Genomic DNA, 24765 nt, shown 5'->3' on the forward strand with positions numbered 1-24765 from the left:
TAAGGGTTATTATTCCTGTACAATACTTGGTAACATATGAAGGCTTTAGATAGCTTTCTTGGTTAATATGTCTTACCTGCGTGAATAAAATTACACACACACACACATATTAAAAAACCACAATTTAAGTTAGTGGGCGCCTGTCGGATCTCAACAGGAATGCCGTTTCTCAAAACAGGGGCAGGCAAATGACTGCGGAGAACCAGGAGGAGGCTACTGATATCGCAGGGGATCTGAAGGAGAAGCCCTCCCGCAGAAAGCAATGACCTCCTTGGGCATTTGCGTGGAAAGATTGCGCATCATACCCGATTTGAATCCATTCCTCAATGGCGGCTAGCCTAGGCTTGCGTTTAACCCCCTTAACTCGCCCCTGAGCTTTGCAGGACTCCATCCCTCGGGTGCTCTGAGTGGGACTGCCAGACTCCTATGCAAAATCAGACCCTACTTCGCCGCATCCGCGCGGATAGACCACAGCACAGGAGCCCACGTTGCTGCTCCGACTTTCCCCTGTAGAGGGCGCGGGAGAGCAACAGTTTTTAAATCATTGACTATTTTTTTTTTAAAAAAAGATCGCTGGTCACGTGATGTACCCGAATCCGCCTGCGCTTCCTTTCTGGGCGAGGGCGGTGCTCGCTTTCTCCCGGCGGCGTTGGCTGCTTTCCGCCGGGGGTCACGTGGTGAGGCATTAAGCCCCTCCTCTCAGCTGCTGGGCTTTGGGGCGGTGGGGCTGTGCTTGCCGCGGGGGCTGCTGGGTAATCCGACTCCAGAGAGGGAAAGAGAAGGGAGGCGGCGGCGGCGGCGACATAGACTGGCGTCGTCGGGGAGGCCCTGACACCGCCGCCCTCTCGCGTTTCAGCGCAGCCCCGGCTAGGCGGCCTCCAGACATGGAGCGACGGGGGAGCCGGAGATGGAACTCCGCCTCCGCGCCTTTCTCTCCGCGGTGATCTCCCTCGGCCTGCCCCTCCTCTCGCCTGTGGCGGCGGCGGCGGCGGCGGCGGCTTCTTCTTCTGGGGCCTTCCTGGCTCTCCTCACGCCCGCCCGGCGGTGGCGGCAACCGGGAAATGGTCGGGGTGTAGCGAAGGAGCCAGTGGAGGTGAGTGGCCGGGAGGCTCGGGGCTGAGCTGGCGCCGCTCTCGGTGGCACTTGGGTTGGGGCGAGTCAAGGTAAGGTAGGCCCCGCTCCCCCCCCCCCCAGGTAGCGGGAAGAAGGAGCCCTCCCTGGGGATGGATGAGGCGGCCCCTCCCTCCTCGCTGCCGAGGGCAGCAGGCTCTTATTACACCCCCGTCCCAGACACCCCCCCCCCCCAATAGAAAGCGTCGAAAGTCGCCTCAGGATATATCTCCCCCGCTCTTTCCCTCTTCTTCCGGGAGGGGTGGTGGTGGTGGATGGGTAGGCATTTTCTGCTTCCGCTCCTCCCTCTCTACTTTGGAAAGGGCTTCCTTTCTTCGCTTCTCCCACGTCTCGGATTCTTCCCGTCCTCCCTCCTTCGAAATTCAGGGGAGCTCCTCTCCCTCAGATCCCTTTCCTAATCTGTCGCTTACTGCTCTCCGTACTTCATCCTTAAGGGAGGCATCCCCAGAATGACTGCTAGCATCGGGATAGACACACCTGGTTACTAGCGCTTCTCTCCCCCTCCCCGCCCTCCACATATATATGCCGTATCACATAAATGCACACACGTGAGGGCTTCTGATGATACTTTGTGTGTTCGAAGGATGGAAGCAGAGATGCGATGGCACTGCCTTTCTTTCCCAGAAGTGCCAGTAGCTTGAGATCAACGAGCTTGTTCTTGGATGATTTTGCTAACTAAACCACCACCTCCTCTATTGCAATAGTTGGGTTTTAATCCCACTCACTCCAGTGATTAAAGTCAGCAGTTTGTTCAGTTTTTCATGTTGTTGAAATACTGAGTAGCTCTTAGGACAGATCAGGGAAAGCGATTGTAGCTCTTTAGATTTTTTTTTTAGTTGAGTTTTCTGGCAGATCCTATCTTTTGATTCAAAAACAGAGTCAGCAGAAGTTCCTCTAAAAGTGATAGGGGGATTTCACCTTCTCTTTTGTTACTGTACCCAAAGCTGCAGTAGTCTCACCATTTGAAGGAAGGACTGTCTTGATCTCTTGTTACCCCACACAGTAGCTGAATTTGAAATGTCTTATCCCATGTAACATGGATAAGATACCTCTTAACTGTATAACTATTAACTCTTTAACTGAAACAAAATAAAAAAAATTCCTTCCAGTAGCACCTTAGGGACCAACTAAGTTTGTTATTGGTATGAACTTTCATGTGCATGCATACTGTATCTGAAGAAGTGTGCATGCACACAAAAGCTCATACCATTAACAAACTTAGTTGGTCTCTAAGGTGCTACTGGAAGGATTTTTTTATTTTGTTTCGACTACAGCAGACCAACACGGCTACCTACCTGTAACTAACTCTTCAACTGTATTACTGAGGGCAGGTTTACATAATACTACTTCTGTATTTGTGGGACATCCCAACTGTCCTTAATGAATATTAACAAATATAACATGTGAATTGGGTAATTGTGAACAGAGCAGTCCTTCCACAAAGGTCTACTATCACTGGAACTCCTGCTGGCACAGTTCATGTGTTGTGTTGGTCTCAGTATGTAAACCTGAGTAAGAACAATGATAATTACTTGTGCAAAAAAAATGTATTTGAACTGCTTGTGTACAAGTATGGAATTGTAGCTATAGTTTGGATGGGATCCAGAAAGCCTTAGATGATACAGCTCTGGGCCAACAGTGTTGATAGAAGAGGCTTTCAATTGTGTTGATCTCTTTCTAGGCAGGAATGAGATGTTAATGATTCAGACATACTTCCTTATCATCAGTTGAAAGAGCTTGACTCTGGGAAATGTGAAAAAGAAACATTTTAGAATTTACCATATTGCCTTAAGGAATCAGGGCAGTATCCCTGCACTGTGATTTGAAATGTATGGTGTTGAGAGTGAGAGGAACGAAAATCATTCAGCAAAGAGTAGTGGTCCGAGGAAAATATTGCTCAGACAAGTATCACACTTTTTTCCTTTGTTTATTACTGTGCCTGTTACCTTCAGCAAATGACTGTTGTTTACCAGGCTGATAATTTAATGGGGACATTTGGATTTAAATCTGTTGAATCCTATTGAAGATAATAGGATTAAGCTAGTTTAAATCTAAATACTTTGCTTTAAGTGACGGTGAGTTCATAACCTAAACCCCACAATTTGTTTGGACTAAATTTTCTATATATCACAAAATTAAGGCTAAGGAGCCTCTTAGCTTACTTTGTATGCACTTGAGTATTACTATGGGATGTACCAGAACAGAAGTTTAACAAAGACTCCCACCAATACTTATGAGATTACACTGTTTATTGTCAATACAGTTATGATTTTCTCCTGATTTAAATCTTGTCCCAAAGCTGCTGTAGCCACAAGTGGGGGCTGGTTTCTGGTTTAAGCTCTTAAGCCCATATGTTTTCCTCTCTGCACATAATAGCCTCCAGGTTGGAGCAAATTTAAATTTGGCCTTTAGCACAGGGGCAAAGGATTGCAAGTCCAAATTGCCCCCCTTCTTAAAGATGTCATGGAACTCACATACCATATATAGGTTTATTTTTTTACCTGAATGGATCTTAAGTTTATTCACCCTCATCTTCTCTATCACTGACCTCAGACAAATAGAGAGATGACACTGCTTCACCTGGAGTTGACAGCTGTCATCAGTGTATTGATAACCAGGTCAGGTAGCCAGCACCAGTTGATGTAGATTTTCTGAATAATTTTGAATTAGAAAACTATTTCTCCTCTACTTACATATAATGTGTGTGATTTTTAATTTGCAAAGTATATATGCTTTCTAGGGAAAATGACTTGTTAAGTTGTAGTTTAACTGGTATGCAGCAGGGAATCCATTTAGTGATTTTATCCTCATCATCAATTCTAAACTGATGGTATGGTGAACTAAAACTTGTCCTTAGATCTTTGTCAAATGCATTTCTTGGGAGACAGGGAGTTGTCTTGGTTAGGCTATAAATTGGATGAAGTCTGTATACTTCCTGACAGGAGATCCCAGCCAGTGTTTGTGTCTTGCTGTGTTCTCACTGTTTAGTTATTCTAAGGTAGATTGCAGTCATTGTAATTTTAAAATATGTGACTTCTCAGTAGCAAGTGGTGAGCCCATGAAAGAGGTCAGTGAATAGTCATAGGCCTCCCTAGTCCAGTTCCAACATTTTATGTCCTGGAGCACCTAGTTCTTGTAATATTTCCCATAGAGTGTACCTTGCCCTTTTATGATGCCCTTTGTCTGTCTGCAAGGCACTATATTCACTGACACTACATAAATAATAAACAGTATTTATCTCTTCTGTTTAAAGAATCAGGTGGTCATAGTTTGAACACGCAACTAAAAATGAACTACAGTGGTACCTCTAGATACGAACGGGATCCGTTCCGGAGCCCCGTTCGTATCCTGAGAAGTCCGCAACCCGCAGTGCTGCTTCTGCGCATGTGTGTGTTGCGATTTGGCAAGCGTCTGTGCATGCGCTTGGCGTCACTGCACGCGTCTGCGCATGCGCGATCCGCCGAACCCGGAAGTACTCCGTTACCGTTACTTCCGGGTTCTGCACGTTCGTATCCCATGACGTTCGCTACCCACGGCGAACACAACACGAGGTACAACTGTATATGCACAATCAACAGCTGTTTCCCATTTACTGTAGTAATGTTTGGAGATGCTAATGACATGAACTGCCACTAATAAAGTGTTTAAATAATATCCTAATAAATACAAAACTAATGCCAAATTTCTGAAATGAGCTTTGACCAGAAACCATGGTGCAGCAAATATAGTGGCACTGCTGACAGTAAGATTTTCATCAGAGGGAAAGGGAGGGAAACCTCCCTCTGTATTCTCCCCCCCCCCAATGATTGCTCTAGAGCAGGGGCGTCCAATTCTCAAGAGACTGCGATCTACTCACAGAATAAAAAACTGGCAGTGATTTACCCCGTTTTTGGGAGGTTCAGGTCAAAGTTGTTGAGTTTTTTTTTAGAGAAAAATTTCCTGTTTTGGGGGGGTTCTACTCACAGTTCTTGAGCTTTTTTTAGGGAGGAAAATGTCAATATAGGGGAAAGGTTGCTCATCAAAAGATCGCCAAGAGAACTATCTGTCTCACAGCAAAAAGTCCCATCTTCTGTTATGGCAATCATGAGAAAATGGAGGACAGGCCGAGGGGGCAGGGCCGGATGCTCTAATGACAATGTAAAGGAAAAGGAGATCACAGTCGACTGGAACCTTCCGGGGATCGACCTGTTGGACACCCCTGCTCTAGAGGATCCTCCAGTCTCTCAAGCAAGCAGCTGCGAGAGTCTGCCTTTGTAAATTACAAACTGCTTATTGAGGTATCAATGGGTAATGCAAGAGGTCTTCGGGAGATGTGGAAAGGAGATCTAGGTATCAGCACTGTGAAACATGACAAGTTTGATAAGGTCTGGCCCTATTTTATAAGTTATATGAAAAACTGTAGATCGTCACCTGCATCCACTGCACCATATGACAATGTGGAGTTACATGGATATGAATTTACCTGTGGATTGTGTTGCTTAGTGACCATTGTATTGTAACAGGAAAATATATTTTGAATTTGTATATACATTACCTTTTAAATCACACTGTGACTATTGGGTTTGAATTGTTTTATTTTTAAAAAAACCTTTAATACAGTGATTCTCAAATGGTGTGACATTTGACATCAAGTGTAGTGGGAAGATTCAAGGATAATCAAATAAACATTTAAACATTTCAGTGTAGTATAGTATCATAATACTTTTTATTTTCAGAATATGGATAAACATTTTTTCAAAATGAGAACAAGAGCATCAATAATATTGAAGACAATCCTAGTTGTCATTTATAATTATATTTTGGGAGTTGTTCAAGTTCTCATGTAGCTGCATTGTTTTACACTTTCTGGATGTCCCATGATCATATTATAAAATATTTGCATTCTGTGTTATAAATCCAGCACTGCTAGGAGTTATTTCTTGTAAATAGAAAATTTGGTGTGGCACGAGCAAATTTTCTCTGGTACAGAGAAAAAAGTTCGAAAGCCACTGCTTTAATAAATACCTTTTGGGGGTGAAATTCCTTTTCTCCCAGTACCACTGATTGAAGTCTTAACTGTCAGCTGAGCAACACCACTGGATACAATCCACTGTGCATATAAAACTTGGGCAAAGGCTGCCTCCATGATTCTGAAAAGCTGGTACCTATTTATATCCTTATTTTTTACATAGCAAATATATATAATAGCTCACATATTTTTGTCTATTGTTGAAGCAGTATTGAATATATGCTTCCCCTCCTTATTCTGCTTTCAGATAAGATGGCAATATTGGCAAGTAGGAAGGAATAATGTTGTGGTGAAATGTTGTTTGTCAACAACTGGAATGTGTTCAGTCTTAGATTTATGAAGAAATTTTCTTTCAGGTCACAGTGGTTTGATGAAAAGCCTGCTTAATTTATGCTTTGCGTTTGCATTTTATTGCAGTAACAAGTATTGTTTGCTAGAAGACACCTGCTTGTTTGATTAAATCTTTTGAGTCAATAGGCATCTTCTGTTTGGCACAGACCATAGGTACCATGCTGTGGGAGGTGCATAAGCTGCATACTTATAAATATCTGGGCAAAAGAAATGCAGCCACTCAGGCAGAAATGGATTGAGGAATTGAGGGATTTGTATAAGATTTACTGGGTAATCCATGAAGAAGTGGAAGTAAGGCAATGTGTGTACCAGCCTTCTGAATTACCCCTCAAAGTTACTAGCCTCCAAATAAATAAATAACCAACCAACTAACCTGCCTTGTACTTACAAGAGGAGTTGGTAGAGGAGAGGGATCTTGCTAGCCTTTCTTATGAGTGTAAAGTAGGTGAGGAAAACATTTGAAATGAAGCTGACTAGTGGAGGGCAAATGGAATGTTCCCTGCCTTGTTCTCTCCTCACCTGGTTTCTATGCCAGATGTGCAGAAAGGGGCTTCACTGCCTGGTTGCTAAGCATAGAAGGCTTGTCAGTAAAGGCATGGGTCCCTGTGTCCCTTCATTAGCTCATTATGTTTCTTTGTTGTGCCACACAAGGAACAAAGCACTCTTCTGTGTGTGTCAAGAACAGAAGCTTAGTGGACTATCATAGCAACCCAACCTTCCACTGACAGCCTCCTTGATTTCAGTTCTAGGTGAGGAGGAGGCAAAGTGCCCTCCTATACAACCAACATAAAACTGAGCAGACTGCCAGAAGAAGCAGGTGTGTGTGTGCGTGTGTGTGCGTGCACACACACACACAATATGTAGCACCCTTAATCAAAAAATCTCAGGATGGTTAACGTTAAAATCTAATGAAATAACCATGTACAGGAAGCAACCATTTTACGTTCATCCAATTGATACACAACCATGCATACGCTCATCACTATTGACCTGGAAGTGGCCCGCAATGGAAGCGGGGCGAGCTCATATGCACTCTGCCGACGCACATGGGGGTCAGGAACGGAACCCCCATGCAAAATGGCTGCCGCCTGTATGGTATAATTAAAAATGGGGAAAATACAACGCCACACACCAATCCTTTAGCTGTGTGTTAGTTAACCTCTCGTTGAATTCCCAGAAATGATAAGTAGCCATGTTTTAACCTGATGTCTAAATATCATTAGTGAAGGTGCCATGGATTTTATGGGGTTGAGAGTTCGTTATATAGCCTGGGATCTTTGTCACATGGGGCCTCACAGTAGCATAAGCAAAAGATGGGTTCCTGTTCTTAATAGTTACAGTGGTGCCTCGCAAGACGAAATTAATTCGTTCCGCGAGTGTTGTCGTGTGTCAGAAATTTCGTCTTGTGAAGCACGGTCGGAGGAAGCGCGGTTTTACGGGGGGGGAAATCGCAAAACATTTTCGTTTTGCAAGTCATGGCCATAGGAAAATTCATCTTGCGAGTCACCCTTTCGTTAGCGAATGCCTTTCGTCTAGTGAGGCATTCATCTTGCGAGGTACCACTGTATAGTAAAAATGTTACACTGGGGGAAATGGAGAGGCTCAGGTAGTGAAGAATGAATGCAAACAAATGTAGCTACATGCACTTGGCTTAATTTTAGTTGGGAACGTGGGCTAAGATTAGTGCAATCCTATGTTACTCAAAAGTAAGTGCCATTAAGTTCAATGAGAGTTCTTTCCAGCTAAGTTTGTACAGGAATGCAGCCTTAAGCCCAAAGCCTTATAGAAGAGACAGGTTTCGGGGCTGAGGTTAGAAGGAAATTGGACAGTGAGGAAGGAGGATGTCAAATGGTAACAGAAAGGCATAGAGCAGGGGTCAGCAACTTTTTTCAGCCATGGGCCAGTCCACTGTCCCTCAGACCATGTGGGGGCCTGGACTATGGTTTTTTGGGGGGGGAAATGAATGAATTCCTATGCCCCACAAATAACCCAGAGATGCATTTTAAATAAAAGGACACATTCTACTCATGTAAAAACATGCTGGTTCCAAGACCGTCTGCGGGCTGGATTGAGAAGGTGCATCCAGTCCCTGGGCCTTAGGTTGCCTACCCCTGGCATAGAGAGTCACCATCCAAAGTGATAGCACAGTATAATTGTGACAACATATTAAGACTTAAGCTTGTGGCCTTACGACTTTGGAAAAGTTTGTGCTTCAATAGAGTTGAGCTAAATGTTCAAGAACATTCTTGTTCATTTTTGCAATTAAGTGAAATAATACATTGGAGAAGATACTAAAATTGTTGATGTATTCATAAGAAGTTCTGCTCAGGTAAGAAGGTGATGATACCTTTGTAGGCATCAAATTCCTGAGCAACGAGAGAGCATGTTAATTCCATTGTGTTTCTACCGTACTTCCACTGCTTGCCATAGTTGGTTTCTCAGTCACCTGACATATATCAAATAGTCTTAACCTGAAGATTTGATTATATGACTAATGTTACATCAAGGCAGTGAATAAGCTATAGTGGATAGTAACGTACAGACTGTGTATTTGAATTTACGGAGAAATGATGAATACCTACATACTATTGGTTCACATATATTTTTGAGTTTAACTAATTATGGAAATAAGACAATACATTATGAACTGTCAGAGCTATGTACTTGGGCAAGTAAAAGCATGTCCCACAGAAACTCTACATGCTAATCATTCTGCTGTAACTACAGGAGCTAAGAGTGATATCTAAGTAAGTCATACTCAGATTAGCGCCTTTGAAATCAGTGAACTTGTATAACGTAAGTACATTCTGAGTATGAGTAACACTGGATATGACCCTAAATATCAAATTCTCTGGAATAATATTCAGTTTGTCTCCAAATAGTGTTGATATGCTAATTTCTTTGTCTTGTGGCTTTTGTCCTGAATACTGTAGGTCCTATGAATTAAGTGAAGCTCAAGTCATCCACTGGTATAAGGATAACTGAACAGGAAACTGTTGAAACCAAAGACAGTTTGTTTTATTTCAGTGATAGACAAAGCTGATAAAGGTTTATTAGAGCTTTCAGAATGAAAGTGGATGAAGCCAGCTTTGAATGTTGTTTTGTTGTCTTTTAGCTTGCTTTTTGCTTTGTTGGTGAAACAAGGAACAGTCAGGCTAGAACAATCCTGTGTATTTTGAGTGAAGTAGAAACACTTTTGGAAATAGACCAGTGCAACTATAACTTTACTAACTTCAGTCAGCTGGGCTTATCAACTGGGGAATATCGTAACTGCAACCAAGCAAGTTGGCAGCATTTTTATGATTCCTCTTTGGAACAATGACGTTCCACTTATAGAGAAACTGTCATCTCTGATACTCTCATAATATTGAGATTTAATTATTTTAATTCGTTAAATTGTTTAAAACGGCAGTTATTTGGCAAAGAGTGTCACGTGAAGCCATATTTTATCCTGTTATCAAATAAACTGTTATTTATTAAAGTGACAGAGCTTCAGACCTGGTATTAAAGGTGAGAGAAATAAACATAACAGATTATGGCATTTAATTGCAAACTTGGCAAACTATGCCCTCATGCTCTCTGTTATTAAGTTTATTCTGCATATTACATTCCTGGCAGTTTCAGCTAAAATACGATTTTAGAAAGCCCCTTTTATGTGCAAGATTAGAACAGCCCTGTGCCAACATCATTGCTCCGAGTGAGGCAGTCTGTGACGCTGACATGAGTGCCTGTACTGTATATATCATCTAGATACATGCATTAATACAAGTTTGCTGTGAATCAGAGCCAACCATTGGATACGAAACTAAAAATATACCTGCCTTTGAAAGATAGGGACACATTCTTGTGCACAATGGGTAGGCTATATTACATCACTTCTTTCAAGACTTTTTGAATTTCTTTTTGTATTTACCCTTAGCTTTCAGAAGCATATATTATATCAGAAATGATCCAAAGGCCTTCAGTTAATTAATGTTGCCTCCTAGGGTGGTGTTCATATTTTAGAGGGGAGGGTAGAACTTAGTCCTTAATAATATGTTCCTGGATTAACATATTGTGGATTTTGTATTGTCAGTTGTTTTAGTTTTTTCCTGGTTTTAAATTTTCTTTTACATACTTTTGTCAAGTCCCTTTGAGACTTTATTGTAAAAAGCGACTGATAAATGAAATAAATAATTTGCTCATTTGAGAATCTAGATTATACAAGTTTGTGTAGAACTGCATTAGCTCAGCATTTACATGGTATTTTGAAATGATTTCTTAGATCTGCTGTACTACTGCTAACTATTTCTGGTGGTAGTTAGGTGGATAGGCATCCTGTTGAATAACAAAGAGTTAGTTATTTATAGCTGTGCTGGAGCTTATTTATCATTCATAGCCAAATATTGGCAAACATAGCTCATGTTGCATCATGTCTAGTTCACTGGCACTCAATGTGCTTTTGCTTATGAAAGCATTTAAACAACAAACCATTCAAAAACCCTCAAGACCACTGAAATGGTGATTTCTTCTCAAGGAGCTACTTCAAAACCCACTAACATTTTTAAATAGAATTTTTAAATCTTGTTTTTCAAAAAGCCATATACATTGAAAGCGTGTATGCTTGTATTTGTGTTTGGGACATGAAACATGGCAGCTGGCTATACATTCATTTGATTTGAATAGCACTGCACTGTAGCTCAGTGATACTGCATGTGCTTTGCATCCCAAAAGTTCCAGGTTAAATCCCTGACATCTTGACATAGATCTGGGAAAGACTCCCTGAAATTGTTAAACCCTGGAGAGCCACTGCCTGTCAGTGTGAATGGTATTGAACTGCATGGACCAATGGTATCACTCAGTATAGCAATTTCCCATGTTCTTAAGAGGACAGTACTGTAGTTTAGAACGTATTAGGTAATGGCAGGGGTGAGTAGGAGGAAATGAAACCACATCCAGAAATGGTGCTTGATCTTGACATCCTTCATCCTACCAATTTCCTAGTATATGTGATGTGTTTTGTTTAGTTTTTTGGTCAAATGAAGGTAGAATGACTTTTAAAGATGGATATGTAAACTTTGGCCTTTGGGCAAAATGCTAAGTGTTTCAGAATAAATGTTTTTTTTTTTGTCATAGAACATGTCAGGTATTAAAAAGTTGCTGGCTTCTCTTGATAGTTCTTTGGTTATTAATTCAACATCTCTAAGTCTTGTGTTGGGATGCAGACTAGAAACCTTAATATGGATGTATCACAGTTACTGTGTAAACTATGTTGTCAGAATACAGAAGCAATCATTTTTATTGTTTCTGTCAGTAATATTATTGTATTACCACTGGAAACTGTTTTTGATGTTTTGGGCCAGAATGATATGTGGGTGTTTCCCCCCCCCCCCAGTTTTAGTTACAGGTAGGTAGCCGTGTTGGTCAGCCATAGTCAAAACAAAATAAAAAATAAAAAAAATTCCTTCCAATAGCACCTTAGAGACCAACTAAGTTTGTTCTTGGTATGAGCTTTCATGTGCATGCGCACGAAAGCTCATACCAAGAACAAACTTAGTTGGCCTCTAAGGTGGTACTGGAAGGAATTTTTTTATTTTTTATTTTCTTTCAGTTTTAGTTAATCATAGTTTTTGATTACTGGAATAGCAGTAAGTATGGTTAGTTTAAATAATCCAGCTTCAGAAACAAGTTGAAGGTAGCTTGCTCAGAATTGTTCATCACTGGTGTTCCCCACAATTTGATGTGCCAGACAACACAACAAGCTGATTAGCTATAATTGAAAGTAAAACAAAGAAGTACAGTTTAGATTATAATACTCACGTAGATACACTGTATCCTGTGCTTCTTAGAATTTCTTAGTTTGCAATTCTGTGTATACTTGGGAGTAAGCACAATGGAAATAAGCGGGATATACTTCAAAGTGAACGTGTATAGGGTCATGTATATGCTGTTGCTCCCCCCTCACCTGATTCTCAACATTAATCTGGTTTTCTTAGTGAAAAATTACTAGTTTTGAATTGCATAATTCAACCAGGCAATCAAATTGCAAGTTGCTGCCTTCTCTGCTTCACTGTGCTATTCAGGACGCACAGTTCCACCCCAACTTTAGCACCAAAATATATCAGTATCAAACCAGACCTCCCACTGTGTTGCCTTCCCACATCAAGAAATGAAAAGCCCAAAGATAACCCAGCTTCATGTATTTATTACCAAGTACTAAGATAACCATACTGTTAAAGTTACAGTATGCAGTATAGCATACTGCAGTAAAGTACTATATGCAATACATCTGTTGTTGCAAGTGTTGAAACTACTCCATCTTGGTTTTGAGTTATATTTGGAAGTCACCGGACTTCAGATGACTGTTTCTCATTTCTTCATTAAAAATGATTTAGTCTTGCAGCTTTAAAATAAATAAGTAGAGTTTAATTTTTCAAAATCACCCTTTCATAGATAGTTGGTGGCAGTGAAAGAATTTCTTTAACTCTGGTTTTAACACTTAGTGTGTCACCTTATTTGATCTTCAGTGGTGTTTATCCTTCTATCTTCCAGGTATATTTGCCTGAGGACAAGCTTAAGGTTTGAAAAGTCACCTCCGATGTTGGTTTTTAAAGATAATTACTGATTGAAGTTTGCTTTTGCTTTAGTTATAAAGCTTCTAATTTAGTAAACAACTGTTGCCATTTTGCCTGCTTAAAGGTTAATTAAAGTTACTAAGTTAATTCTTTGCCTTCTAGGCATGTTTCAAATGATACTTTTTAATATAAAGGCTAAACATCATAGCTAGAGCAATTTCACGATTTCCTAACACATTCTGTCATTAATATGCATAGTAATATTTCTCATTCTGGAAAAATGGTGTATTCTGTTTAAAAATGTTGGGTTGTATCCAACACTGCTATTCCGCTAGTGCAACAGACTTCCACTTGCACAACAAAATTTTCCCTTTCTCTCCTTCTCCCTGCAGCCCTGGCATACCCTCCACATCTGCTCTAAAGGGTTGCAGGACCCTCTGGATAAGATTTTTATGGTGTGTGGGGAGGGAAGGGGAAGTCCCATTGTGCGATCAGAATGCTGCACACTTAGCATTAGATATAATCCATTACTTCCATTCTAGTTTATAAAGGATGTTACTGAGAAGGCAATGGATTATACAAAATATGTAAAGTGAGATTTATTCCACTAGCTGTTAATGGTTAGGCAAGATTCAGTTTTGCGATGAACCTTTGTGAGCTTTCCAGAACCTTTGAGAGTTTACTTGTATCAATCTGTAACTGCGAGGAGTGGATTGACTATAAATGTTCTGTGCAATAAGCCATCAGCCAGACGTTTCTTGTGAAGAAGCTCTTCACTGTGCCCCATCAAGTGGTTATTAGTGGCAGTTAAACTTATTGCTCTGGAAATCTTGGGGCGGCCGCATACCTATATGTTTAGAAGATACTGCACATTAAATAATCTCTCTTTATGAAACGAGTTGGGAACCGAGGGCTGCATTCTCTCATGGAAGAACTTCTGGGGGCTTCATACCACTGATGGATGAGGCCAGAGGCAAAAATGGATTGTGACTCTTGCCTTCTATAGTAGGCTACTTTTCAGTCACACAAAAGTCAGAGGTTCTATACCTACCCACCCACCCACCCACCCCCTCCATCTAGGTTACCAAGAAGCATTGCTAGAGGTCATGGACATATTCCAGCCATGCAGAAGCACTCAATGTGGGTGCAGAGCAGGCCTTGGGAGGGATGTAGACTGGGGAGAGGGACTTGCCCAGGATGAATGCCAAGGGTGAGACAGAGGCCTAGAGGGCTATATTTGGCCTCTGGGCCTATGGTTCCCCACCCATGCTATATAAGGTAAGTGAATTTCATGGAGATTCCACAACTTCCTTCTGCTTGTAATAGACTGATAGCCTAGGCAGAAGTCAAATTATTGTGAAAATTGTGTTAATTGAAGTTGACCTAAGAGGGTATCCAGCTTTGTGATCAGAAGTGTACTCATTTAATGAGGCTTTCCTGCCACCATTTCTCCACTGCAGCCCATGCTCAAGAAGCCTCTACTGAAGGTTCCAGGACTCAGGAAAGGCACAGTATGTGACACGGGCTGCAGTGGGAGGGGGCAATGACCAAAAATTAGATGGAGGCAGGTTACATGTGGTATCATTGTCTAGAGGACTTTTGGGAAAGAAAAGTGGTGGCCGTTGTGAATTAACCCCCCCTTCCAAATTTGTTGTCTACCCTGCCCTCACCTTGGAAATCCAAACTAAAATTCAGCCCTCAGTGTTCTGAACATTAAACAATCTTAGTGTGACTTTGCACTCAGCACACCGCGTTTACAAACTTTCTTGTAAGTAGAATCTTGTTCTTAACTTAGATGCTTCCTTGAGCTTAAGGGGAATCCTTTTAGATTTATGGCTTATATTTAGAGCAGTAGGTCAAATTAAAGCAGTGTTCTGTTACGTCAGATGTCAGTAAGCCTGTTTTATAAGGGAAACCTTCCAAGTTCTTAACCCACAAGGATCAGAAGCTCCTATTCAGGGAGGAAGTGTAGGCATTTTTAGAGGTTGTTGTAAATTTGGAGATGTTTACTGAAATGTGTATTTAGAGTAGAAATGTCATTTTTAGGGAACCTAGAAACAGCAAAGCTGAGAGCATGCTACGGAGGATGGACACCAAGGAGGCTCTGTTGGGGACAGAAAGAAAGAAAAATGAGGTAGATCAAACGTAGATGGCAATTGTTGTATATGGGAATGTGTGTTCATAGGCTGGCTGGTGGGAGGTGATCTGAATAAGCATAAAAAATAGAAAGCTGAAGTTAATAATGTGTTTAATTTGATAAAAACCTTTGATTCTCTTCTCGATCAGCCTATTTTAATTATGCAGGTAACATGATCTAAGAGTAGGAGTTCGTTTAAATAATGCTTTTCGGTTTTACATATCAAAGTAATTGCATAAGTTTTACCAGTGTCATATCTGTAAGGCAAGTTGTAGTGTAGAGGCATTCCCTATCTTAAAAAGAATGCACCGGAGGGTGTTAAAGGGGAGGGGGATTCATAAGACTGTTCTGGGGACAACCCTTCATCAGTTCCTTTACCTCTGTACCCATTTAGGTAATCAAATTGTTTTTGTTCATAGCAACATGAACCGTGAAGACCGGAATGCGCTGCGTATCAAAGAAAGAGAGAGGCGTAATCAAGAAATTCAGCAGGGTGAAGAAGCCTTTCCACCTAACTCTCCTCTCTTTGCTGAACCATATAAAGTTGTAAGTGCATGAGGTTTTTTAAAAATGCAGTTTTTATCTCACTCCAAATTAAAATGGTTTGAGTTTTTTCCCTGTAATACAACTTCAGTATCATATGGTTTCATTAAAATATGAAGAAATGTCATTTATATAGTGGTTCCAAGTCTTACATCCTCAAAAATTCCTGTGATGTAGGCTAGAGTCTACAAGAGACTTGACTGTGGAAGAGATCTAGAAAAAATAAAGAAACCTGGAAGTTGTGTCGTTATGATTTGAACATTTTTAAAGTAATGTTGCTGAAATATAAGATTACTAGAATTTTATGACTGCTCTGGTTTTAACACAAGGACATTGTATCAACATTTATTTATTTTTTAAAAAAAGAATTAAATATCTTATTACGCTAATATCATTAACTATCCACACTTGAAACCAGCTTGACATTGAACAGCCTAAATGTGAAATTATAGAAATGATAAATGTGAATTAGAGCCCTAAAGTATTTGAACAGCTAATTGTTATAAAGCAGTGTTTTTCAACCTTTTTTGGGCAAAGGCACACTTGTTTCATGAAAAAAATCATGAGGCACACCACCATTAGAAAATGTTAAAAAAATTAACTCTGTGCCTATATTGACTATATATAAAGTAATTTTTCTATTTTTTTCCCGCGGCACACTAGTGTGCCGCGGAACAGTGGTTGAAAAACACTGTTATAAAGTACTCTTGCCTTTGTAGTAAAAGAGTAATACAGCATATTAACATTTTTGAGCTTTGTAGACAATAGTCTATTAATTACAAGTAATTGTTAGAGTTTGATGTTTTTAGTCTGGCTCTTTATGTATAAGGTTCACTAGTTAATATTGCTAATTTGCTTTGTTCATGCAGTTAAATCTAATTGTAGCTGTTGTGAGAAAGATTGAAACCAAACTACTGTACAAGGAAGACTGGGTTATGAAATATTGTCAGTTTGAGGAAATTTGGGTTTTGTTTTGTTTTAAATACTGACTTGTTTTTGTGAGCTGCAAATGTATCCCCGTACATCTCTCTTTCTGGCAACAGATTGGTTAAAGGTTTTTTTTTTTTAAAAAAAGTTGTGTGTCATTTAGCTTGTGCATTTCACTAACAATGACATATTTTCTGCATATCCCTGAATTTAAAGTTAACTTGGGTACATGTTTCCCTTCCTTCTCTGTGTTCTTTAAGGTGTGGTTACTGGACAATCAATACAATCTAATTATTTTGGTCTGTGATTTTTAGTAGCTAGCGACTCATTCAAGGTGCTTGTCTCAAAGTGTGTGCTGTTTATTACAAAAAATACATATGATGAAGGGATTTGTGTTGACTAGTAAACGTTTGAGGAGACCCGCTGTCTCCTTTGCCATTTGTGTGTACATCAGGTTAAAATGGTTTTCTTTCAGGAGGCCTTTGCATTATGGGTGCTGTTTTCTGCTGTCTTGTATTTTAATCTGTTTTAATTTTTTTCGGTTTCATGCTTCATTAATTATTTTTGTAAGCAGCTTTGTGATACATAGTAAAAAGTGTGGTATAAAATTCTTAAATAATAATAAATGAAACACGAGGGAAGGAGGGCACAATGACCTGTCTGTCTGATCTTGTTCCTCCTTCAGCCACCTTATATTTAAGTATGCCACTTAAGTTATCTGTAACACTGCTCTAGTATAGGCTTTTAGCCATGTTATATATGGATTGGCCTGGGCAACGGGGGCAGTTCTAGAAGGGCTGAATTCACCCCAGCTATAAGATTGACCAATGCTGATTTTGACTAACAGTCACTAGAAAGAAAGAAAAACTGAGATCTTACTTGCTACTTCCAAAGTAGTCCTTTATGTTTTTAATCTTGTTTTTTAAAAGTATATGCATGATGGAAAGAGGTAGGTACAGTGTGCTGGAATACTAAGTAAGAGGAGAGCAGCTTAAACTACCTGAAAAGCATGTGAGTAGAGATTATAATAATAAATGAATTTCAGTTACAGGTAGGTAGCCGTGTTGGTCTGCCATAATCAAAACAAAATAAAAAATAAAAAAAATTCCAGTAGCACCTTAGAGACCAACTAAGTTTATTCTTGGTATGAGCTTTCGTGTGTGTGCACACTTCTTCAGATACCACCAAATGAATTTCAGTTATTAAGAGGATTTATTTTATTAACTATTTATCTTTGTAGTTTTACTACTTTTAAAAGTCTGATTGGTTTCTAAATGTGCAAAAACCAGTTTTCAAACTGTTTCTTCTAGCATAAGAAGCTTTTAGAACCTTTCTCATTTTGCTCCCAAAGCCATACAAATCCTAAATGAATGTGACATCTTGGGAATTCCTAAGAAAGCATCCTGAAAGCCTCTTTAAATGGAGATTTTGCCTTTTGGTCCTTTGAACCAGTTACTTAGCAGAACCAGGAAAGACCATTATAAATTCTGGTTTGAGAGACATGTAGAGGTACCACTTGTCATGACCACTTTGGTGAATGGTAGAGTTAGAAGGAAAATCTGGTTAGGGTTTTACAGAGAATCATTTGTGCATTTCTGGAATGATAAACATAAAGGGTGATATCCAATGGTGCCAATTCACAAGCGGAACATATTTCTGCAAGAACAGTGTGACTTCCCTTCTCCTTCTCCTACAGCTCCCTGCATGCCCCCCAGGTCTGCTCTAGAGAGTTGAGGAACCCTCCAGTACATTGGAGGGCACTGAGGCAGCAGGGGAGGACAGCAGAAAGGGGAATTTCACGGGTGCAGTGTTGGATATTTCCTAATGACTACGCTGTTGGATTCCTTAACTGCAAGTTTTGTTTCTGTATAGTAGGGGTGAGGAACCTCTGGCCCATATGCCATATGTGATATCAAATGTGGGCCCAGGTATTAATGTGGTGTCAGAGGAACAATTGGAACCTTAAAGTGAGTTCCCTCTTGTGCCTTTGCTGGAACAAGACCTGCTTCAGGAGCAGCAAGTTGTTTGCATTGAAACCACAGCTAAAATGGGAGACTTTAAGCAATGGTGTTAGTTGAAACTGCTTCCTGCTCCTAAATCAAGCCCCTTTGAAAGCACATTGGGAGCACATATTCAGAGGGCTCACCTTTGACTGACAAATGGGTAGCCCCGCCCACAACTCAGATTCAGCTGGGGTGGGTGGGTACAGCAGATACTGATTTAGACTGCTGGGGGAAACAGTCTGCCACCCCTGATGTATAGGATGTCAATATAATATGAAAATGTTCTTCTGTTTTAGAAAAGATATGTTCTAATATAATATTTATACTGCACATCTGAAATGAGGCTTTTGAGCTTTCTAAAGGAAAGGACACTTTCACAGGAGTAGAATAAATTGCAATTTAATAAACAAGTAACCAGTCATTGCTGGATCTTGAATGTTTTTGTCATGAATATGGAGTTTGTGGAATATTCCATGTTCTAGTAAAAAACAATATGATTCAGTATGATTGAAGAGCTAGATATAATTTATATTGGTTTTAGTAATAAACACAATAGAGGAAGCCTCATCAGTTAATTAAACTTTACTGGTGGCAATTAGCAATAAAAGTGCACAGTACGGTTAGTATATTCATGACAAAATGAATTTTGGTGAAATCAGTAAGCATTAGCCATTGTGGATGTCAGATTAAGTGGTTCCCAAGTTAATTTTATTTTCAGTGCAAAATAAAGACTGACTGCTTTATTCTGCAGATAAATTTCAAATATATGTTATCATAAAGGGCATTCAGCTGACCCCAAAGTTTAATTGTAGGAGTGTATTTTAAAATAAACTTCTGCATCATGTTTTTGTTCCTTACACAGACCAGCAAAGAAGATAAATTATCTAGCCGTATCCAAAGCATGCTTGGAAACTATGATGAAATGAAGGATTTTATAGGTGACCGGTCCCTCCAGAAGCTTGTTGAAATTCCTAAACCAACAGTACCATCAACAACAGATGATAAATCAAACCAAAGTTTCTTTGGTGATCAGAGGCACAGTACTGGCTCTCATCAGAGCAGCAAATGGACGCCTGTAGGTCCAGCACCTAGCACTTCTTCCCAGTCGCAGAAGCGTTCCATAGGTTTACAGAGTGGACATGGTGGCCAGCGCAACAGTGGCAATAACACTAGCAGTAGTGGGCAAAGGCATGATCGTGACTCATATAGCAGTAGTGGGAGCAGCAGTAGCCGTAAAAAAGCCCAGCATGGATCTGAACATTCAAAGTCCCGTTCTTCCAGCCCTGGAAAACCACCTGCGGTTTCTTCTCTGAACTCCAGTCATTCCAGGTCTCATGGAAATGATCATCACAGCAAGGAACATCAGCGCTCCAAATCTCCACGAGACCCTGATGCCAACTGGGACTCACCCTCCCGCGTACCTTCCTTTTCTAGTGGCAGTCAGGCTTTCCCTCCTTCGCTTATGTCTAAATCTAACACAATGTTGCAGAAGCCTACTGCCTATGTAAGGCCTATGGATGGTCAGGAGTTGATGGAACCAAAGCTATCTTCTGAACACTACAGTAGCCAGACACACAGCAACAATATGAATGAACTGAAACCTGGTAAAGCACATCTAACAAAGCTGAAAATTCCATCTCAGCCGCTTGATGTAAGTTGCCTTAAAATAAATAAATAAAGCTCATTTGTGCTTATTCCATGGATAAGAGAGACTGATTAGAAAAATACTTTTATTGACATCTGAGTCATATGTAGGGAACACACCTAATTAAAATGCAAGAATTTCTTTCAATTTCAATTTCTTTGACAATTGAAGGATTTATAGCTTTCTGATCTGCCATGATTATAATAACTGGGCATTTATGCTGGTCTGGCCTGGCACATGTTTTTGCTTAGGTGTTTCAGCTTTAAATAAACACTAATGTGACATTATTATTATTTTATTTACAACTCAGTTGAGCATCTGCTCAGTCATAGTGGAAGATAAAATTGTGCTAAATATTAACTTTTAATAACGGTATTTTATTAACAAGCGTATAACAGCCTCATCTACTTCCCAGTCACAAATGGCTGGTTGGAATTCTTTGTTTCATGAATGGACTTGCACAACAGGACATTCTCTTCCTTTCCTTCCTCTTCAAGCCCCACCCCCTCCAGTACCTAAAATTGTTCTGGAGGGTTTCCAGGCTTTGAGGGGAGTCCAGGAGACTGCAGGGGCAAATGAAGTCCCATTGCACAAGCAAAAGTCCATTCTGCTCACACAGAGACAGTATTGGATACAACCCTCCTACTTGGTCATACTCAGAGTAGAATAATTGAAAACAATGTAATTGAACTATTACAGGTTAATTTGAATGGATTGATTTCAGTGGGTCAACTATGAATATAACTGACTTGGACATAACACCCCGTTTGAAAAGAAAAAGTGAGAGAATGTGTACTGTCATTGTTCTGCAATGTCTTGCACTTTAAGATATAATTAAGATGCCATTTGATATTTAATTTCAAGTATGAAACAGTATTCATATGGGCATTTAATTCTTCATAGATTACTATTTCCTTTTTCTTTTTTTGTGCTGGATCTGACAGTGCAAAAAGAAATGGATATGAGAAACTGGGTTCTACCAAAGCATTCATGGAACAGGAACATTAAAATTATATTGCTTAGATTATCATTTTTCTCAGAAATTAAAAAGTTAACAATAGTTTCCCTCAGCTGCATACATTTTAGGAAACTTTGATGAGAAATACAAAGGTGTGAACAAGTTATGAAAAGATGTTTGTAAAGTCTCTTTTCATCTGCAGTATGAAAGCTGCTCTTTGTACCTTAATACTGAATTTGAATCATGCATTAAGTAATTTTATAATAATTGAATTTTCTAGAAGTTTTATAACATTGAAGTACAAATATGCCAGTTAAGTTCTGATCATTCATTTGTAGGCATCAGCATCCAGTGACATGAGCAGTGTGGATGAAATTCTAAAAGTAAGTTGTTCTCTTATTTATTCTGGCTTTTGAGATTTTCTTGCTTAAATGTGTTGATTTTTTTTTAAAAAATCCAAAATCAATTGCCCCAGTATATTGCTTAACATTTCATTATCCCCAAAACAATTATACGTTTTTTCTCTTCTGTGTATCATTGGTATCCACCAGTTTGTTCTCTATTTTTAATAATACTTTAAGTTTATTTTTCTAAAGTCTTACTTTAGTAAAGTCTTGAAATATTTTTAAAGAATATTTTCCTGTACATTCAAATCAGTATGTTTTTTATTGCATTTTCTCTTCAGAAATTAAATAAAAAGGTTATTCTCCCCAATTGATTGAATATGCATAGAGAAAAAGCATATTAATATATTAATTTAGCAATAAAACTGATGGATTAAATAAATAGATGTTTTGTTTTCCTTGGAAGGTTTCCTTAAGTCAGTCAAATAATTTTTGTGGTATCCTGCATGAAAATGACATTGACGTAATTCTGAAAGTCTAAACACAGTCAGTCTTGAAAGAAGATTATATTGTAACTTCCTCTCCACTTATTCCTTCCATTTCTCTTTCATAAACCTAAAGCTTTTAGGTTATTTGGTAAATATAGCAGGTTCATTTAAGACTCTTAATACAAAGGAAGTAGAATCCTGTGGGTGTTACTATTCTGAATAATGACATATACCAGCAGGACAGTGAGGCAGACAAATCATTCTCTCCTTTGAACCCCCCCCCCCGTTGTTTGGGAGGCGGGGTGATGACGACAGTGACGACTGTCTTGCTTAGATGGGACCAAGGGAGAATGCAAGGAATGATTGCTGAAAATGTCTCCATCTCTTTTTTCCTGATGGATGCCTTTTGTCAGTACAACAACATCCATTGGATTCCACTCATAGTTGGTTCAATTTATCTCTGTTCACAAGGCTAACAATTATTTTTTAATTCTCTGATCACAATATTTTGTTGGGATTGGTCATTGATAGCCTTGTAGTTAAGCAAATACTTTGGCTTGTGCAAGGACCCCCCCCTTCTCTTTTCCCCTGCAGCCCCCTACGTCCTGTAAAATCCACTTTGGAGCGTTTGGGGAACCTTCCGTTCAATCAGTAGGGGATAGGGGACTGTAGGGGGCAGGAGAAGAGTAAAACTTATTACATGAATTGGCTTCTTTTCCCATTATTTTAATTTAAAACACTTGTAAGTTGTGCTTTTCGGTTTGCATTAAGTTAAAGGTATAATGGTTTCTGGAATCTTTGGTTTGTGTTCCCAACAGGAGATGACCCATATTTGGCCACCACCATTGACAGCTATTCACACACCTTGCAAAACTGAACCTTCAAAGTTTCCATTCCCAACAAAGGTCAGTGGATAACAGAAAGATCATGATTGCACACGGCAGTTGGATTCTAAAATAAGGAAGCTACCTTTTGTGGATCAAGATTTTCATCATTTAATCATAACTATTACAACATTGCTCGCTCTTTGTTTTTGTTGGCTTCATGTTATATTGTTTGCTTGAAACTCCTGCTTTGGCTTAATTTTTCCTTCACTCTGTTTGCCTTTTATATTGAACTTATTATAATTGTGTCCTGTTCTTTCATCTAGAACAAATTTACATACCCTTTTTAACAGGCATGGTATTTCATGCATTCAGAACATTAGGTCATATGAATTGTTCAAATTCTCTTCCTGTCAGGAAGCTCCAGCTATGCTGTTTCCATACACAATACTTTGTGTTCTTTTAGACATCTTAAAATCTGGTGCAGCCACTTCAACAATAGTGATCCTGGGTTGATTTGTGAGGTTTATCAACAGCAATTTGTATTGAGCAGATGACTTGAGTTGATGCTTAAGTAAACCCTTTTCCTGGGTAAACTTTTGTCTCCTGCGAATACCCCAATAACTGTCTATATGCATATTGGAGGCTAGAAATGTACAGAAATTATCAAAGAAGAGGAATTTAAAATTATCCAAAGAAGGCAGGACTTCTTCAAAATGCTCCTGTTTTGTAGCATTTATTTAAAAAAAATGTTGCTGTGCTATTTGCTTTCATTTTTATTCAGTTCAAATATTAGTTTGTGGTATGATCTCTCCATGTTAAGAGAGATCATATTGTGGGAAAACTCTTAATATCATTTGCTTGAAAGACATTCTGTCATCACATCAAGAGATTATAGTATTATTTTTTCAGAATAATGTTTTAAAGTATCCTGAAGAGACAAACATGATACAATTGTATCATTTTTGGTACATGGTTTCTCTTGGTGCCTAGGGCAAAGGCTTATTACTTACATAAATATGTTATTTCATAAACCTAGTGTTTGTTAGTCCTTAATAGTCTCTGTTATTCAACTTCGAATTTTCATATAACTACATGAAGCGCTGGCAGTAGTGAATTTCTCAAAGTCATCTTAGATGAAACAAAATAAAAAATAAAAAAATTCCTTCCAGTAGCACCTCAGAGACCAACTAAGTTTGTTCTTGGTATGAGCTTTCGTGTGCATGCACACTTCTTCAGATACACTGAAACAGAAGTCACCAGATCTTATATATAGTGAGAGAGTGGGGAGGGGTATTACTCAGAAGGGTGGTGGGAATGGTGTGGAAAACCTGTTGACGACTGTTAACGACTGCAATTGGTCTTACAGGAAAAGGCAAGGGGTGAGATGGCTAAAGATAGCTTTGTCATGTATAATGAGATAAGAAGCCAATGTCTTTGTTCAGACCAGGTCTCTCCATGGTTTTAAGTTTAGTAATTAGTTGCAATTCAGCAACTTCTCTTTCCAGTCTATTTTTGAAATTCCTTTGTAGTAAGACTTTGTACTTACTTTGTAGTAAGACTTTGAGATCTTGTATAGAACGTCCTGGGAGACTGAAGTGTTCTCCTACTGGTTTCTCTGTCTTGTGATTCCTGATATCAGATTTATGTCCATTTATCCTTTGGCGTAGGGTTTGGCCTGTTTGTCCAATATAGAGAGCTGAAGGGCACTGTTGGCATTTGATGGCATACACAATGTTAGAAGATGAGCAATTAAATAGTCCTGAGATGGTATGTTTGATGTTGTTGGGGCCAGTAATGGTGTTGTCCGGGTGTATGTTGCAGCAAAGTTGGCATCTGGGTTTATTGCAGG

The 24765-nt window shown here is 39.5% G+C and overlaps 1 protein-coding gene across 2 annotated transcripts in view; it reads left to right on the top strand.

Annotated features, from left to right (window-relative positions):
* Positions 1-983: 983 nt before the first annotated feature.
* The window catches only part of AFF4 (AF4/FMR2 family member 4), a 50302-nt gene continuing 26520 nt past the window's right edge, over positions 984-24765 (top strand). Inside the window, exons 1-6 of one of the 2 annotated variants that reach the window (XM_033140038.1) lie at positions 991-1093; positions 15091-15178; positions 15601-15727; positions 19517-20305; positions 21596-21640; positions 22908-22994. In XM_033140038.1, the coding sequence (XP_032995929.1) occupies positions 15174-15178; positions 15601-15727; positions 19517-20305; positions 21596-21640; positions 22908-22994 (1053 nt within the window). In that variant the 5' untranslated portion in view covers positions 991-1093; positions 15091-15173. Of the gene's footprint in view, positions 1094-15090; positions 15179-15600; positions 15728-19516; positions 20306-21595; positions 21641-22907; positions 22995-24765 lie in introns of both variants that reach the window. The other variant, XM_033140039.1, reaches the window with a different exon arrangement.

Source organism: Lacerta agilis, chromosome 2 (assembly GCF_009819535.1).
Source record: "Lacerta agilis isolate rLacAgi1 chromosome 2, rLacAgi1.pri, whole genome shotgun sequence".
NCBI classification, from domain to species: Eukaryota; Metazoa; Chordata; class Lepidosauria; order Squamata; family Lacertidae; genus Lacerta; species Lacerta agilis.